Source organism: Hydra viridissima, unplaced genomic scaffold (genome assembly GCF_058129835.1).
Source record: "Hydra viridissima isolate aposymbiotic clone 2 unplaced genomic scaffold, HvirCarnegie_v1 scaffold_1, whole genome shotgun sequence".
In the NCBI taxonomy this organism is placed as follows: domain Eukaryota; kingdom Metazoa; phylum Cnidaria; class Hydrozoa; order Anthoathecata; family Hydridae; genus Hydra; species Hydra viridissima.
Window position 1 is genome coordinate 37,351,962 of NW_028324300.1, and position 15,829 is coordinate 37,367,790.

The 15,829-nt window shown below is 28.7% G+C and overlaps 2 protein-coding genes and 1 long non-coding RNA gene across 3 annotated transcripts; 1 reads left to right on the forward strand and 2 right to left on the reverse strand.

The window, feature by feature from the left end:
- Positions 1-1,235: 1,235 nt before the first annotated feature.
- Positions 1,236-3,069, reverse strand: LOC149894820 (uncharacterized). Its single transcript, XM_090071177.1, has 2 exons — positions 2,957-3,069; positions 1,236-2,204 (listed from the first exon to the last, which is right to left on the reverse strand). The coding sequence occupies exon 2, from the start codon at positions 2,100-2,102 to the stop codon at positions 1,635-1,637; it is 468 nt and encodes a 155-aa protein (XP_089927303.1). The 5' UTR covers positions 2,103-2,204; positions 2,957-3,069; the 3' UTR covers positions 1,236-1,634.
- LOC149894821 (uncharacterized) lies at positions 2,411-6,567 on the forward strand. The gene is made up of 3 exons (XR_016446770.1): positions 2,411-2,860; positions 3,090-3,151; positions 6,436-6,567. It is a non-coding gene; the product is annotated as an uncharacterized LOC149894821 (long non-coding RNA).
- A 2,965-nt stretch (positions 6,568-9,532) lies between these two features.
- On the reverse strand, positions 9,533-15,808 carry LOC145192201 (RING finger and CHY zinc finger domain-containing protein 1-like). Its single transcript, XM_090068121.1, has 10 exons — positions 15,216-15,808; positions 14,807-14,926; positions 12,582-12,700; positions 11,153-11,231; positions 11,027-11,071; positions 10,725-10,783; positions 10,598-10,627; positions 10,313-10,433; positions 10,153-10,176; positions 9,533-9,991 (listed from the first exon to the last, which is right to left on the reverse strand). The coding sequence occupies exons 1-10, from the start codon at positions 15,273-15,275 to the stop codon at positions 9,677-9,679; spliced, it is 972 nt and encodes a 323-aa protein (XP_089924247.1). The 5' UTR covers positions 15,276-15,808; the 3' UTR covers positions 9,533-9,676.
- Positions 15,809-15,829: the final 21 nt, after the last annotated feature.

Below are 15,829 nucleotides of genomic sequence, written 5' to 3' on the forward strand. Positions count from 1 at the left end.
TTTTGTTACATCGTAAAAATTTTTTCTATCGTTAATACTCAGAAATAATAAAATCAAGTAAAGCATATAAATGCTTCAGGAAAAGTTCGCAAATCAAAAAGTTTGTTATTTGAAATTACTTCCTTGAACTTTAATTTCTATTTTTAATAAAGAGTGATATATTAATCGAAGAAAAGACTTCTTCCAGAAATAATAAAAAGAAAGAAAAGGAAAGGAAATATTGCACTTTTTTTATTAGGGCGAGTCAATAATAACTAGTTTGAACAGTTATATGACAGGATGCTAAATATTTTGAATTATTTTTGAGATTCGCAGTTAACTACAAGTGAATGATAGGAACAAGAAGCATTTAATGCCTTTAATACCACGTCCTATATTTTAACTTTCGTGAATTTTTAATATGAAGGACTAATCTATTCTTCTTTTTTCTAAATAAAATTTTTCGATTGCAAGAGACCAAAAGAGAGAAGAAAAAAAAATTGATGGTCTATAAATGTTATTATACTGTTACGATTAATATTTTTATTATTATTGTTGTTACTATTGTTATCGCTATTGTTATAATCATTATTTTTATTTGAAATTTAAAAAAAAAATTGGGTCATATTTCAAAAGCAAAGTATTTCAACACATCAATAATTATTTGTTTTTCTTTCATCAACTTTTTGTTTTTAAAAAAAATTACCACACAAATTGACTTTAAAACACTTGTTGCATTTTTTGGAAAGAAACTTTGTTGGGGTTTATGGTTTTAATCTTTGAATGCCACTGTTAGGTCATCCTTCTTCTTCCGCTCTAAAGACTTTGTAACAAACACGCGCTATCGAGTAACATTTGCCAAAAAATCTTATCTTAAATCTTAGGAAACAATTATTAACCCAGATTTGTGCCACTAGATTTGTAAATGATTGTAACATCATGGGTTTTAAATGTTACAACTCTTTTTGGTGACTTACTTGATGGTTGTAAGCTTTATCTCTCGGTATCAATTTGAATGTTTATCGAAGAAACTATTTTATAATTAATCACGACGAGATGCTTTGTTAAGCTGCGCTTCTTTTTGCTATGTGTACGTGCTGTAACTCGATGCATCTTTCAATTTTGTCATTGTTTTGAGTTAACTTTTTATGAATTTAGGTTTTTGTGCTGGAAAACTTGTTTAAAAAAAAATAAATTTTAATATTCATAATAAATACTTAGTGGTACTTCGTAGTCCTTAAAGAAACCTACATCACTTAACGTAACAACCATTTCTCGATTAACCATAATAATGTATGATAAAATAATTAACAAAATTTTATATCAAATAAATAGTTTTTTGTTGCTTTAAATTTGGTTCTTTTCCTAAAAATATAAATAAGTTTATATTTATCATCTAAGTGTTTTTCCATGAAACTGTTTAAACAAAAAAAATTTTATGAGCTTGTCGTCGTTTTTTTGTCGTCGTTTTGGTCTAAAGTTGTTTAAGTCACTTTTCTTTAAAAAGTCCTTCCATTGTTTTCTTGTTTAAAAACTCAGATGCTTAAATTAAGAAGCTTATGGTTGGAAATATTTGAGCAAGTCTTCTACAACCACACAAAAAGTCCGCATAGAAATACTTCAGTTAGCTATCTTTAACAAGTTCCTTTTAGCTTTTAGTAATCGCTCAAATAATTGTCGATTGGAGAATCAGCTGCAATTATTTCTGGCGGAGGCGGTGGAAAGTCAGCTTCTGTCTGAATCTTTTCACTATCTACGTTGACAGGAAGTTCTGTACGTTTCATTGAATAGTTTACTTTAGCATAACAAGCTGCTTTTAGCGAGTTTCGATTGAAAGAAAATTTTTTTTTAATATTTACTACAGGAACATCATTTTGTAACTCTACTGGTTTTTCTGGTTTACTATATTCGACAGTTGTAGACGAAGGAGATCCACTATTACTCTCTTCGAGTGGTATGGTTAAAAACACTGTATCTTCTTGGTGTACCTCTTTTTTTTGTTTTGAGCACGCTTTTAAACAATTTGGAATAAGATAATGGGGAAACTTAAGTAGTTTGTATATGACGGACATAATCACAACTAAGACAATGAAAATGATCACTACAATTAAAGCAGCCGCCATTTTTAAAAAATTTTTCTTTTTTTTTGTTCTTTTTTTTTTTTTTTTACTTCTTGTTGAATGCAGATGCACAATGATCCTTCAAAATAATCTTTCAAAAAATACCTGTAAAAAAAACCAAAAAAAAAAGTTTAAATCAGTCTAAAAAATTAAACAAAAAAAAAAAAAGGAAAATCAAACAATAATAAGGAATAGGTCAATAAAACCAATACATGGATAAATAAGCATAGATAAACACAAATAAGCCTGGGTTATTTAATTTGTAATAATCCATGCTACCCTTCTCCCTTGTATTAACTTGGTTCAACGAAAAAATAATTACAATCAGAAAAGTTACTCTACACTGATAGATGATCTTGAAACAAGAAACTCAAACATCAAATAAAACATCGTTGCGTTTCGAAATACTCAAGATGAATATCTCGCCTTTTGATTTACCATTTCAAAATTTAGCCGGATACGTTTTGTTTTTCATAATAAGCGTCTTCAAGTTTTAAATCTCTTGTGACGCATGTGTTAACGTCGTAAGATGGATGCTTTTTTGCTGGTCGAGGTTTTTTTCCTTCCTGTGTTGATGTCGTTGGTTTAAAAAGTTATTCATCGTCCTTCTACGAAATTGTTTTTGTTAACAATCGCCAAACTACCTTTTTGTTCGCAATGCTAACCGCTATTTTGCTTTCGTCATGTTATCAAATTCATTCAATCCAGTTTAAGGACTTGAAATTAAGCGTTAACTTTTCAACTCGATTGAGTTTAAAAAAGTATGTTACATTATATTTCGTTTATTATAATACGATTTTTAGAAAACTGTTTTTAGAAGTATTTCAGAAAATGCGAAAAATTTAATGAGCTCTTACCTTTAATATTTGCTTACTTTGCTTGAAAATTTAATATCTCTTTTTTTATTGTAAATAGGTTTTTGCTGACACAATTGATATTTCTTGTCACTAGATATTTTTTAAATAAGATATTACAAAATTTTAATCGCAGGACTAAGGAAGCTCATTCCCATTCTTCACATGCGTTAGGGGAAATAATATCCTAGGACAGAGGTTGGTTATTTACGTATTTACAAAAGTTGGAAAAACAAAATTCTCCATAGCAACAAAGTAGTTAGGAATTCAAAGTAATTGTTATCGTTTGTGAAAAGTGGCATCGTTGCGCCGTCGAATATTAATCGATGTTTATTGTTACCCCCCCCCCCACCCCGTTAAAAACACAATAAAAAATTTAAAGCTTTCATAGTTAATTTTGTATAATCTTTTTGACTTAAAACTTTTTTTTAGTTTTTTTAACAACTCGTAAAACAATTTTTTGAAGTTTTTCATCTCCATCGAATGAAGAAATCTAGAAAATTTAGATGGGAATTCGCATGTCAGTTGCTTGAAAGTTTAACAAAGAAAAAAGGCGTATTTTTATATTTAACAATCAAATGGATGAACTTTAACGCAGATTCGATCATCGAAAAATTCATCAAAGAAAGTAACTCCTTTTTTTTATTAGCGATACACTTTAACGCGTTTAATTTAACGCGCTAAGTTATTTAAATGAAGAACTAATAAGCGCGCAATATTTAATGACGAACGCTAACGATTTGTCACGCGTCAGTAACACCAAATCTTGGTTCACATTTCTTGATAAAAAGGATAAATTACACAGTTATTGTCATACTAAACTTATGTTATCATTTGATACATGTTAGATCTTAAAGATTATCATTTTTTAAAACAATAATGATCGACTTTCCTGATTCCAAATGCGAAGTCCGTTTTTGCCCACCAAAGTTTTTTATTGCCTCAAACATTTTCCGATCCATACTATGCATGGCCACACTATACATGGCCACATTAAGCATGGCTACACTATGCATGGCTAGAAGACTTAACAAACTCCTCTTTTCTTGTCTTAACACAAAACCCTAAGATTTTCCCTTATAATAATTAGAATTTTTCCTTGCATCCATTATGCTGATCACAAATGGGCAATCTGCACTGACTTAAGAGTTATTGCTATATTGATGGGGCAACAATTAGGATACACGAAATACGACTGTATTTTCCTTTAGTTGATTGGCAAAATGTCACATTGTCACCTCTACACATAAAACTAGGTTTATTTAGGCAACTGGTAAAGGCCTTTGATAAGGAAAGTACGGTCTTCAAATACCTGATTCAGAATTTTCCTCGATTGAGCTTGGACAAAATCAAAGAGAGAATTTTTGTGAGACCCGACATAAAGCAGCGACTTAATGATTACAACTTCCAGCACACTGCTTTGAAAGTATTCTGTTTAATTTCCGGTGAAAGGTTTCAAAAGAAAGAACCTGCGTTACGCGACTCAGAGCAACTTGATTTTTACAAATTTTTATATGCCTAATGTATAGCTAATGACTTTGTGAAGTATGATATCTTACTTTACATGCAGTTTTAAACGTAAACTATCACACGTTTCCTCGTTCACGATACATTTACGATACGTTTCCTCGTTCTACTGGATTTACGCATTTTACGATTGTAAAGCATAACCAGTGTAACACCGGTAGGCTAGAAATTCACTCGCCCCGTTGATTGTGGCTGTTTTTCTGAAAAACGTTAATTTACCAAAATATGATTAGTGTGTTTTTTTTAAAAAAGGGGAGTAAAAAAAGGGTGGGTAAAAAAAGGCTGAAGGCTCAAAAACGAATTTAGATATGAAATCTGCATAGTCGAGTTACTTTAACACAGACATGGCTTTCATAAAACGCGTTCCTATTTGAGTGATACATTCTAATGCAAGCTACAATATATTCTAGTGTAAGTTACAATATATCACTCAAAAAGGAACAAATTCAAAAAGGTAAGAAAATTTTTAAAATCGTAACTTATTTTACTTTACTCGTAGCTTATCCAAACCGTAAGTACTACAATGAAAATTTTACGACAATTAATCGTGCATAAATTGTTGTAAACAGTAACGGTTGATTGATTTTAAATCTTAAGCACATTTACAGTGTAAAACGTGTTATTTCACATGCATATATGTGTTTTATTTAAATAAAAAAAAAAAAATAGACGCAAACAACTGATATATATATTTTAAGAATTTTAGTTTTCGGCATAGGGTACCGATAATTGAATATTTCATTGATTACATATACCATAACTATTGTTGCATGTTAAGATTTAAATTTATTTTTCATAAATCATCATAAATCATCATAAATCATCGAGTTAAGCGATTATTTGCAACAAAGTTAATTATATAAAATTGTTTTTAGAAAAAATGTCCAAAAAAAAAACTACTAATTTCGAAACGTCGATGCTGCTTTATTAATTAATGGTTCAAAAATCAAATCGATTTTTTGGAAATTTGAAATTGCTCGATCTAATCTTATCTAATTAAAGAAATTCTGATGAACAAAATTTACATGTGAACCTTCAACTGTGGTAACTACCATTTGAGAAGAAACACTGATAAAGCGGTTAATTGACTCTTGTTAAAGAGGATTTCCTGAAAGGCGTGAAGACTTACAAAACAGTGTCAAATTATTTTTAGATGAACAAGAAAAGTCAGCTGCTTTTAAAAATAGCTTACCAAGCAGTTACCTTATATTGTTTTAACACTTAAAAAATAATTAGGTTAAAAAATTTTTTTAATTTAGGAATTGGTTATTAATTTCAGTGACTTTCACTTTTGACCGGTAACTTTAACTTTTGTAAGTATCAGTGTTAACGAACATAATATCAAAAAATAGTTTGGTGATACCCATGATTATCATAAGGAAATTTAGTTAAAGATTTTAAATGATGATTATAGATTCGATTGGAATGAAAAAGGTTTTTAACTTTGTCCGAAAGCTAGATGTGTCTTGGCTCCACAAAGGTCCAAAGGCATAAAAAGGTTAAAGGTAACGGTAAAAAAAACACTGCCGTAATGTTTTCATTAAATGTAGATAGAGTTTCTGAGATAATATTTAAAGAAAAGATTTCCGTAAAATATCTTGGATTCTATCCCTCCTAATTGGGGTTTCAATTGGTCAGACACCGGATGGATAAAATCTGAACTATTTTATTATTACTAGACTAGATTATATAGCTAATATATCTTAACCCTTTGTTGTTTAAAGCGGTATTGAATTACCAGTAATACTTTTTGTTGATACTCATAAAAGTCGTTTTATATCCCTATGCCACAGGGATTTCTCATCCTGCTGATGTTGCACCATTTAAACTCGTAAAAGCGGGTTGGACACAGTTTGATTGGCAGGATGACAATACAAGTAGTACGGTTTAAAGAGAATACAGTGATTTCTAAAGTTTTGATAAATGACTTAAAGCCTTGTGGATTTTTTTTCTAGGAACTTAGACAATATTAACTTTAAAAAGTGTATGGCGAAAAATCCAAGTACAGATGACGATGACTGCAATAATAAGTAATAAAGCCGATGCTGTAGCACTGTGACAATCGAAAAAATTACGAACAAGAAAAATGAAATTTTAAATGAGGAATTTACCCTGAAGAATTTTTTGTATTTCACAGACTAAATAAAAAGTAAGAATAAAAAAAAAAAAGATAAAAATGAAGACCAATTATTAACCGAAAATAAACACGCAACCAGCTCTTTATATTTTTAGGCTCTTCAAATAATCTGAGTCAACCACAAGAGAAAACAATCAATAGTCTAGCAACTACAAAAAGTACAAAAAATCCTGTTGATGGTAAACAGTTGAGTATATCTCCAATTAAATCTATTCTTATATGGGTATTAAGACTTTAGCGTAAAGGATTACTGTAAATGATCGAAAATTATATGAAGGAAAAAAAGGGAGATCTGGTGAAGAAAAAAAAGAAAAGTTAAAAAGCAAACGCTTTAAAAAAATCAAATATTTTGGGAGATAATTTTGAACCTTTAACGTAAAAAAAAAACCCATACAGGCTGCAACTGAAGAGTTAACACAACCATTTATTAAAGAACCTAAGAAAGATTTCAAAGTTCGATGGTTTTTCAAAAATAAACTGAACTTTTTTTAATTGGTGAAAGTGATATATATTTTATCGTTTTATTGATTCTTATAATATTTTATTCTTATGTTAATTTTAAAAATGTTGTCGTTGCTATCGTATTATGTTGTTATTCTTTTCATAAAACGTTAGAAAATCCCTACTTTTGTAACAAAAACCTATAGCTGCCAATAACTGTGGCATATATTGCCGATGATAGAATCAATGTGCCAATATCTGTATTTTTTATTTATTTTGTAAAAAATTAAAATGAAGTATTAGACCTATACCATTGCGGAGATAAGAAAACTCGAAAGATAACAACACTCTTGATCGATAGAATTGTTGAGAGATTTATAACCATGGTAACAAATGAAATATGCTGATTCAAACCTGTGTTTTCTAAATGGGCCAATAACTTTACTTTTTACTCTACAATTAAAAAATATATTTTTTTATTCTGTGAATCAAAGATATTGATAGGACCTTAGACATTTTTTCATTTTTTTCATTATTTTTTTTTTTCGCATTGCAAAGTGTTATTCCTACAACTCATTCTCGACCCCCTCTTGCCGTAAAAATTAATTTGGCACTTTTATCAATAACATTACAAGTAATTTCTCTGATATGCTAAAAGTTTTTACCTAAGTGAATTTAGGAATCTATCAAAGTTACTTTAATTTGAAGGGGAAAAAATGAAAAACAGCATTTCTAGGTTTAATACTCAAAGCTAAATTTTACCCATCCCTTCCTTGATACTAAGAAAGTCAATCATGGCTTGATAAGCAGACAAAAATACTCTGTTACGATATTAGACGTTTTTATCTGTTTGGGCCAAAAGAATGAAAAACATCTAATATCGTATCATTAAATGTTTTCATCAGTTCGGTCCAAACGTCTAAATGAATTTTAACGAATTATATATAAATATATTATATATATATTATAGTATAAATATATTATATATATATATATATATATATATATATATATATATATATATATATATATATATATATATATATGTATATATATATATATATATATATATATATATATATATATATGTATATATATATATATATGTATATATATATATATATATATATATATGTATATATATATATGTATATATATATATATATATATATATATGTGTGTGTGTGTGTGTGTGTATATATATATATATATAAAAATAACGCTTTAAACGAATGAGATCATGTAAATCAGCATGTTTTACTTTTAAAAGTGTGAAATAAAAGTCGTTAAAAATAATTTCATTATATGCCATTTTTAATTCATTTTGATTCATCGATTTCTGATGTGTTTTGATGAGTGCATAAAGAAAAGTATACATAATCCTTTAAAAAAAATTTTTTTTTTCACTTCTTTTGATGCTCTTTTTAAAATTGTTCGCAGACTTTTTCTTGGAGTTTACTCGTTTTGCGTTACCCCCAACTTTGTTTGCGAAATTTATTTAACTATTGGGAAAAAAACTGACAATTTTTTTTCGTTTACTTATTTAAAATAAAATAAATTATTTTCGTTTAAATAGTTTAAATGACATTATTCGAATCACAATATAGTCTGAAAATATTTTAAGATATAATCAATTACCTAGCTATAGTCTAGACAATATATAGAATGTAATTTCAAAAGTACATAATTTTATCTTGGTGCTGACTCAATGTGTTACTCTGCCCTTAGTTAAAAATGTTTTGAGATTTTTTCGAGGTGATTTATTGTGTTTTTTGATGTGCCAGCCGCCGGTTGTCGACGTGGTGAATGGTAAATTATTGGAATACCTTGGTGTCGACCACCGGTGGCTGACACGGCGGTCAACGTGTTAAGAATGTATTGCTTCAACACTTTTTTTGTTTCATTTACACTCACTTTTGAGCAGTCTTAAAGTCTTACTGCTCTTTCGGGAGGACCATTCCCTACATGTAGCTTATAAGTCCAATTCTTAAATAATTTGCTCGAACAAGGACAACTAGGAATATTCGAATCTATGTCTTGCTCTGGGACTTTTGACGATATCTTCTTGAGATTCAGAGTTAAACAGCTTTTTAGCAACACAAAGTTTGTGTTCAAATTTTCCGGTTTTTCTAGGTATGATAAGTTCTCAAAATTCTAAAATGCAAGCCATTCTGAAATACATAAATATATTTACTTTCAAACGCGACTTTTTCACACTAGTAATTATCACTTATATCAGACGGATTTTTATTATGAAACGACCTCTGATCCGTGTAAACGTATCACGCAATTTCGAAAACTTAAAATAAGACACGGATTCATGCAACATGTGGTTGAAAAAAAGATTTTTATCCTATCAGCTTATTTAACGTGCAAAATATCGTGATATAAAATGACTCATTTTTGTTGTCATTTATCACGTGATACATAAAGTCATAATAAATTCCTTAGGCATTAAAAAAATTCCTACCCAATTAATTTCCATTTCATTTTTTACTTTTAATTTTCAGAAGAGAAAAACTTTTAAGCCAAAAAAAAAAAACAAAAATAAAAAAATTTGGCCTCGATGACGAAGTTGAAAGATCAAAACTCGTAAAATATAAAAAGTTCAAAAACCATCACTCGGGTGGAATTTGCGTTATTGAATTTTGTCCATTGGTTGTATAATTATTTTCTGAGGGCTCGTTAACTAAAACGGGTGTTAAAGCGGCGTTTGAAGTATTCGTGGAGTGGTCTCCATTTTCAACTTCTTCGTCGCTAATCGTTTCCCAGGATTGTTCTAATTCTGAAACTTCTAACTGACTTGCTTCGAAAAAAACTTGCGACTGGCTCTGCTCTTCTGGCAGAGGATCATCTCCTCCTATTCTGGTTGTATTGTAGCCTCCGCACTCCATACATTTTAAAGCAATGACATGGAAGGATACCTTGCTTTCCTAAGATAAGAATAACAATAGTAGATCTTAGTAACTGAAAAACACTGAACAAACAAAACAAAAAGCCATCTCGAATGTAAGTTAAATGTAAATTTTGAAACTATATCTCAAATTTGCAACTAATAAATACAATTTAAAATTAATACTAAAAAAATACGAACCTTATGACAATCTCTGCATAAGATCTAAATAAAAGACAAAAGAAATCCACATTACAATTCATTTAATTATAAAGCGTTTTAGTCGCTAAATAGTCTCTTAGATGCAATCACTAACATCTTCCAGTAGAATGTTTATAGATGAAAATACACTGTCACTTACATTAACTTTATAATTTTGATAAACAGCAGGCATGATGGTGAGGTTAACTTCTTCATCTAGTAACTTCCAGTAGTTTGTCATATCGCAGAGTGATTGATAACAAATTGGGCAAGTGCTTAAACTTAACAGAATATTTACGGTTTAAACAAATTTTCATTAATGAAAAAAATAAAGAGCGCGACAATAAATAATTGTTGTTACTTATTGTTGCAAAGTAAAATCATGATCACGAAAAATTTTACTATAGAATGGTTTGACAAAATTTTAAAAGGAAAAGGGACTTACCCATTTTTTAACATCCCATCAAGACACTTACTAAAAAGAACAATACAAATAAAACGTTTAAAAGGAAAGCAAGAAATATTTACACAATTCAAAAAATTCAAAAAAAAACAAAAAAAAAAACAAACACCCGTGAATAAGGTGAGTACACTTGGGAACATGAATAGCCTTTCTGCTGGTATGAATGTCCTGTAAGAAACAAATAGCACATGTTATCATTTGAGAGATATTTCTTATAAAGTCCTATTGGTTGGGATGGTTAATTTTTACTAACTGTGATATTGAGAGGTGATAATATTTGAAACATTTATATTAAGGGGTGAGTTCAAAGAGTTTTACATATACAAAGCCTGATATAAAAAAATCAGAAGGATGTTTTTAACTTTATATTTTAAATCACCAAGAATATTAATGAAAAAAAAACTTATTTACCTCAAGACAAACTGGACAGTTTCGATGAGAAACTTTCTCCAAACACTAAAAAAAGATTCTAAAATACTAAATGTTAATGAGACATTCAAACACTAAAATGTAAGATAAAAAGTAGCAGCCAGTAACCTTGTGATTATTTCTTAAGTTTATCCCCATGCACATATCGCACTTGTCACAATGGTAAAAGTTTTCCCCTCCACCAACCCTAAAAAAAATTTTCATAAAAAAAATCAAAAATCTTTTGACTACAATTTAAATTGGCTTTACTTAAGGAAACATTGCTAAAATACAATCTCTCTAATTCGAATCATTCGAAAACCTCCATGATTCAATTCAATGTAAAAATCACTGTGAAATGCGCTTAAGAAAAGTCAACTTTCTATGACTTGAAAATCTCTCTAATTTGAACTTTTATTTTTCCCCAATAAATTTGAATTAGAGAAATTGAACTGTATAACCAAGAGCCAAAAGTTTTCTGAACTTTAGAATATTTGGTTTTCAGAACAATAGCCTAGAATGGTGTACACAGGACAAAGACTGAACTTCAAATATAACCAAGTTTACACAAGTCAACAAAATTTAACTTCTTTTCTGCTGCTTTTAAGTTTGAAGACTGATTAAATGGACTAATTTCAGAAATGGCATCATTTTAGTGCTATCAAGTCAAGCTTTTATTCTAAAGGTGGGTCTACTCTGGACCTAATTTAACAAAGCTTAAAGAAAAGCAGTACACATGATGTTTTTGTAAACAGTGCATGAAATTTCTATCTAATACTTACTCTTTAATATGCAAATGTAAATGTTACATTGCAAGGAGTTAATTTCCATTACAAAATATGCAAGCAGTCAAATATGCAAATGGAGTGAAACACAATTCACATGTTTGACTGTTAAACTATTGACATAGTCATTAAAGATGTAAAATCATCATTTTAATCATGTTTACTTTTTATTTTTAAATAAAAAAATTAAAACAACACAAATCATATGCATGGCATCAACTCGTAGACAATACTTGAAGCACTTTGATTAAGATATTGTTTTGGAGAAGAGTTATCAAGGCCACTGGTACATACATATGCTTGCAAGTTGGAATAGTCCAGATGAAAAACTCCAGATGGTCTGAATGAAGTGCTTCCAGATGTTCAAGCAAATGAAAATTTGTTCCATGAATAAGTTGTTTAATGAGTAACTTAATCTTTACTACTTTTATTTTTATTATATTATATTTCTTTATAATGGATTTGCTCAATAAATAAAAAAAATGAAATCATAGTTTTTTTTTTGAATCTTTACAAAAAATTTTAAAATAGTTTCTGTTTTGTGAACAGAAAACTTTTGCGATGAATTTCACATTACGATCCTTTATATTTCAGGCAATTAAAGTTCAATCAGAAATTTCAACAAAATTTTCCATCATAGAGATGGAATCTCAGATGAGCTGCAATTTAACTTTAAACTCATGGAAACTAATTTAGGAATTTTAAACTTTACTTAAAAACCATTTTAAAAACGCAACAAGAGAACAAACACATGCACACAACAAGAGATGTACCTGCAAATTCCACAGCCATCACAGTGAAATTGTTTCTTGTCCACATCGTCAAATAACTTGCATTTTAAACAAGAGTACTTCCCAAAAAGAATTCCACAGTTTGAGCAATTTCTTCCAACCTAAATGTTTCATACATTGTTAAATAAAGCACAAAATATGTTTCTTTAAAAAATATCTTCTAAAAAACCAAATAAATTTACACTGCAATAAGGTAGATTAAATATAGTATTAGCTTTGTTGATTTGCTCATGAATAACTTTCTTCTGCTGTGTTGGCATCAATAACAATGCACAAATGCTTAATCAGCAAAGCTTCAGTGCTTTTTAAAATGTCTTTTGAGCTTTTTAAAGGTTATGCCACACAGAAGTAGGCATCCGCACATTCTTTTCATGAAAAGTTTTTTTTTAATCCGAAAATCTCTTCAGAGCTTTCAAAAAACATTAATCAGAAATATAAGTTTGTATGTGCTTTGATCATGCACCTCAAAACCCATATAGACATTAAACCTAATAAAATATCAATGATGCAACTTAGGTATTTCATGTTTGGTATTTATAATAAACTATGTTTGAGTGGTTTCATGTAATTCCAAACTAAATTTTTAGGAATTACCACAGGTTACTACAAAAACTAAAATATTTCATTATTGTAAATGACAGCCAAAAGAAGTGTAAAACTTATTCAAGGCTGCAATTCACATTGTAGTCTTGAATAAGTTACAGAAGATCAAGAGCAGAAACAGTATATTTTGCAAGTAGTTGTTAAATGTTGAAAATTATTTCCAGACACACTGAAATATACCCTCTCAAAACTTTTACTATTTACTTAATTATGTATATTTGGATATTGATTTGTTCCAAACCTCCTGGTTGCCCTCTCCTTCTCAGTTTGAAATAAATATTTTTGGAATGTAAAAAAGTACAATTTAAATGAAAGGGTTTGCTGTAAACTTGCTATATTTTAGTTAATGGAATATTCCATGTTTGCAGGAAATACTTTGGCTTCATTTCTAATTTTCTGTAACTTAATAATCTCCTGTAACTTATTCAAGACTACAATGTGAATTGCAGCCTTGAGTAAGTTTTACACTTCTTTTGGCTGTCATTTACAATAATGAAATATTTTTCAAGTCCTTTTAAAAAAAAATTCAGGCTTTAAAATGTCAATCAACAGCTATAATTCTTAGTTGGGTACTAAAGTAGCAATTCATCAATTTAACTGAGATGAACATTATTGTCATCCATCTGACATGATGCAAGGTACCTGGCGCTCTGTAAGAAATATTTTCCAGAGTAATACAACCTAAAAATATCAAGCACAACTAATTGAATTATTAATTATTGTATTTGGGCTGATGCCATTTCTTTTTTGCAATTGTTCTGAGAGAAAAATTTTTAAGATAATTTGAACTTAATTTAACCTGTTTATCAACAGACCATTTTTATATATATATTTTTTTGTAAATTTTGTAAGACCCTGTATGAAATCTTTTCAAATTCAGGGCCAGTGGAAATGTTTTATAAAACAAAAAAAATGGCTTTCAGCATTACTTCTTAAATATGGTGGTGACATGCTCTAACAATATACAGTTTTTTTCAAACTACTTGTATTGACACTTGTCATGTCGAAATTGATTTCGTTTTTTTCTATCGCATACTTTTATTTTCTTTCCTTTTAATGTTGATTTTCTAACGATTCTGATTCATAACGATGATGTTCCACAAAAAACACTTTATCTTCCAATCTGGTCTTTAATCAACAAACAAAAAAAAAAAAGAAAAAGAATAAAAAGTTTGACAGTGGAAATTTTTAGAATGTCAGGAATATTTTCTAAAAAAAAATAAAAAACAACGATGACTGCTTTTTAATACTTAAGGACGGGCCTGATGAGACATGTTTTAACATTATCCAGTCAAACTAAAAATTTGCTGATCTCATTTTTTCAATAACTTTCAACTTTTTATGGGTTTACACCAACCATTTGAAAAAAAAAAAATTTCTGATAATGTCTTGCAACAACTTTAATGTTCAGAGTTTAATATCACACTAAACCCTCTAACACTAAAAAGTAAGCATTGAGTTACTGAAAGTTTTCTTATAAAATATTAAAAGTTAAAAAAAAAATATTACAAGATTTCTGATGGACATTAATAATAATTTAAGTGAATGCAAAAATGTGGCATTCAGTGAATTTATTTCTTAAAACGTTATTACAGTCATGTTACCTCTTGGCGCTTATCACATTGTAAACAAATTACTTCATTAACAGCATTACGATTAAGAATGTGGTCTTCTGCTTCATCATGACATACTCTACAAATATATGATTTTGAACAGCAAGGAGTCTAAAATGTTTAAAAAAATAAAGAAAAATAATATAAATAGGAACATCAAGTTTTAATACTTAATAACTTTTAATTAATTTTAATAACTTAATAACTTTTAGTTCAACTGTATTTATTTTGACAGCAACTACTTGACATGAGAAAAAAAAAGCATTTGAAAAACAATGGTAATAAGAGAGGCAATAGAAGCTGGCATAAAAAGTCATTATTTTATATTTAATTTTACATTCCAGTTTCCATTGTCTTTTTAAAATTAAAAAACCAGTAAACTTATCAATAATCATCTTACCACAAGGGAACACTTTCTCATGTAATGCGTACAATTGCTACTGTATTCTTTAGAGCTCATCTGAAAACTTTCTTTTTTGTTTAAGTAAAATAATTAAGTATAGAACTCATCAAAACATGTCAATCAAAAACACAAAAAGATCTCCTGATGATTTACTCCAGATTAATGTTTTTTTTTTTTAGCTTTTATTTAAAATAAAATGTAGAATAAAACTAGATCAGGTTAAATGATGGAAACTAGTTTCACCACACCACACAGAAAACTAAAAAAATAAATATGAACTCCTATTCACTAATAGATTTTTCTTTTCTAAAATTTCAGTAAATTAAAAAACCATCAATAAAAAAAAAAAAAAAAAAAAAAAAAAAGATTAATTTTCTAAAATCAAAGTAGCAGAAATACTTTTCTAGCAGGAATAATAATTCCAATGATTCACAATTAAAATAAATGCTTTTTAAATATTACTGTGAAATCTTCTAATCAAAACTATATAAGTTCATTATATACTTAAAGATTTAAGGTTAACTTGAGGTATTTCTTAAAATATTTTAGTATACCATTTTTACTATGCAAAAGAATCTGTTTAAAAAAATATCTGAAAAACAGAATGAGGT

What these genes read in the sequence shown, in the direction of transcription:
- LOC149894820 (XM_090071177.1), bottom strand. Translation starts at nt 2,102, where the DNA reads ATGGCGGCTGCTTTAATTGTAGTGATCATTTTCATTGTCTTAGTTGTG.
- LOC145192201 (XM_090068121.1), bottom strand. Translation starts at nt 15,275, where the DNA reads ATGAGCTCTAAAGAATACAGTAGCAATTGTACGCATTACATGAGAAAG. An exon ending in ATCAAAATTATAAAGTTAAT is followed by an intron (nt 10,177 to 10,312) that starts GTAAGTGACAGT and finishes TCTTTTATTTAG; the next exon opens with ATCTTATGCAGAGATTGTCA. An exon ending in TATGCAGAGATTGTCATAAG is followed by an intron (nt 9,992 to 10,152) that starts GTTCGTATTTTT and finishes TTCTTATCTTAG; the next exon opens with GAAAGCAAGGTATCCTTCCA.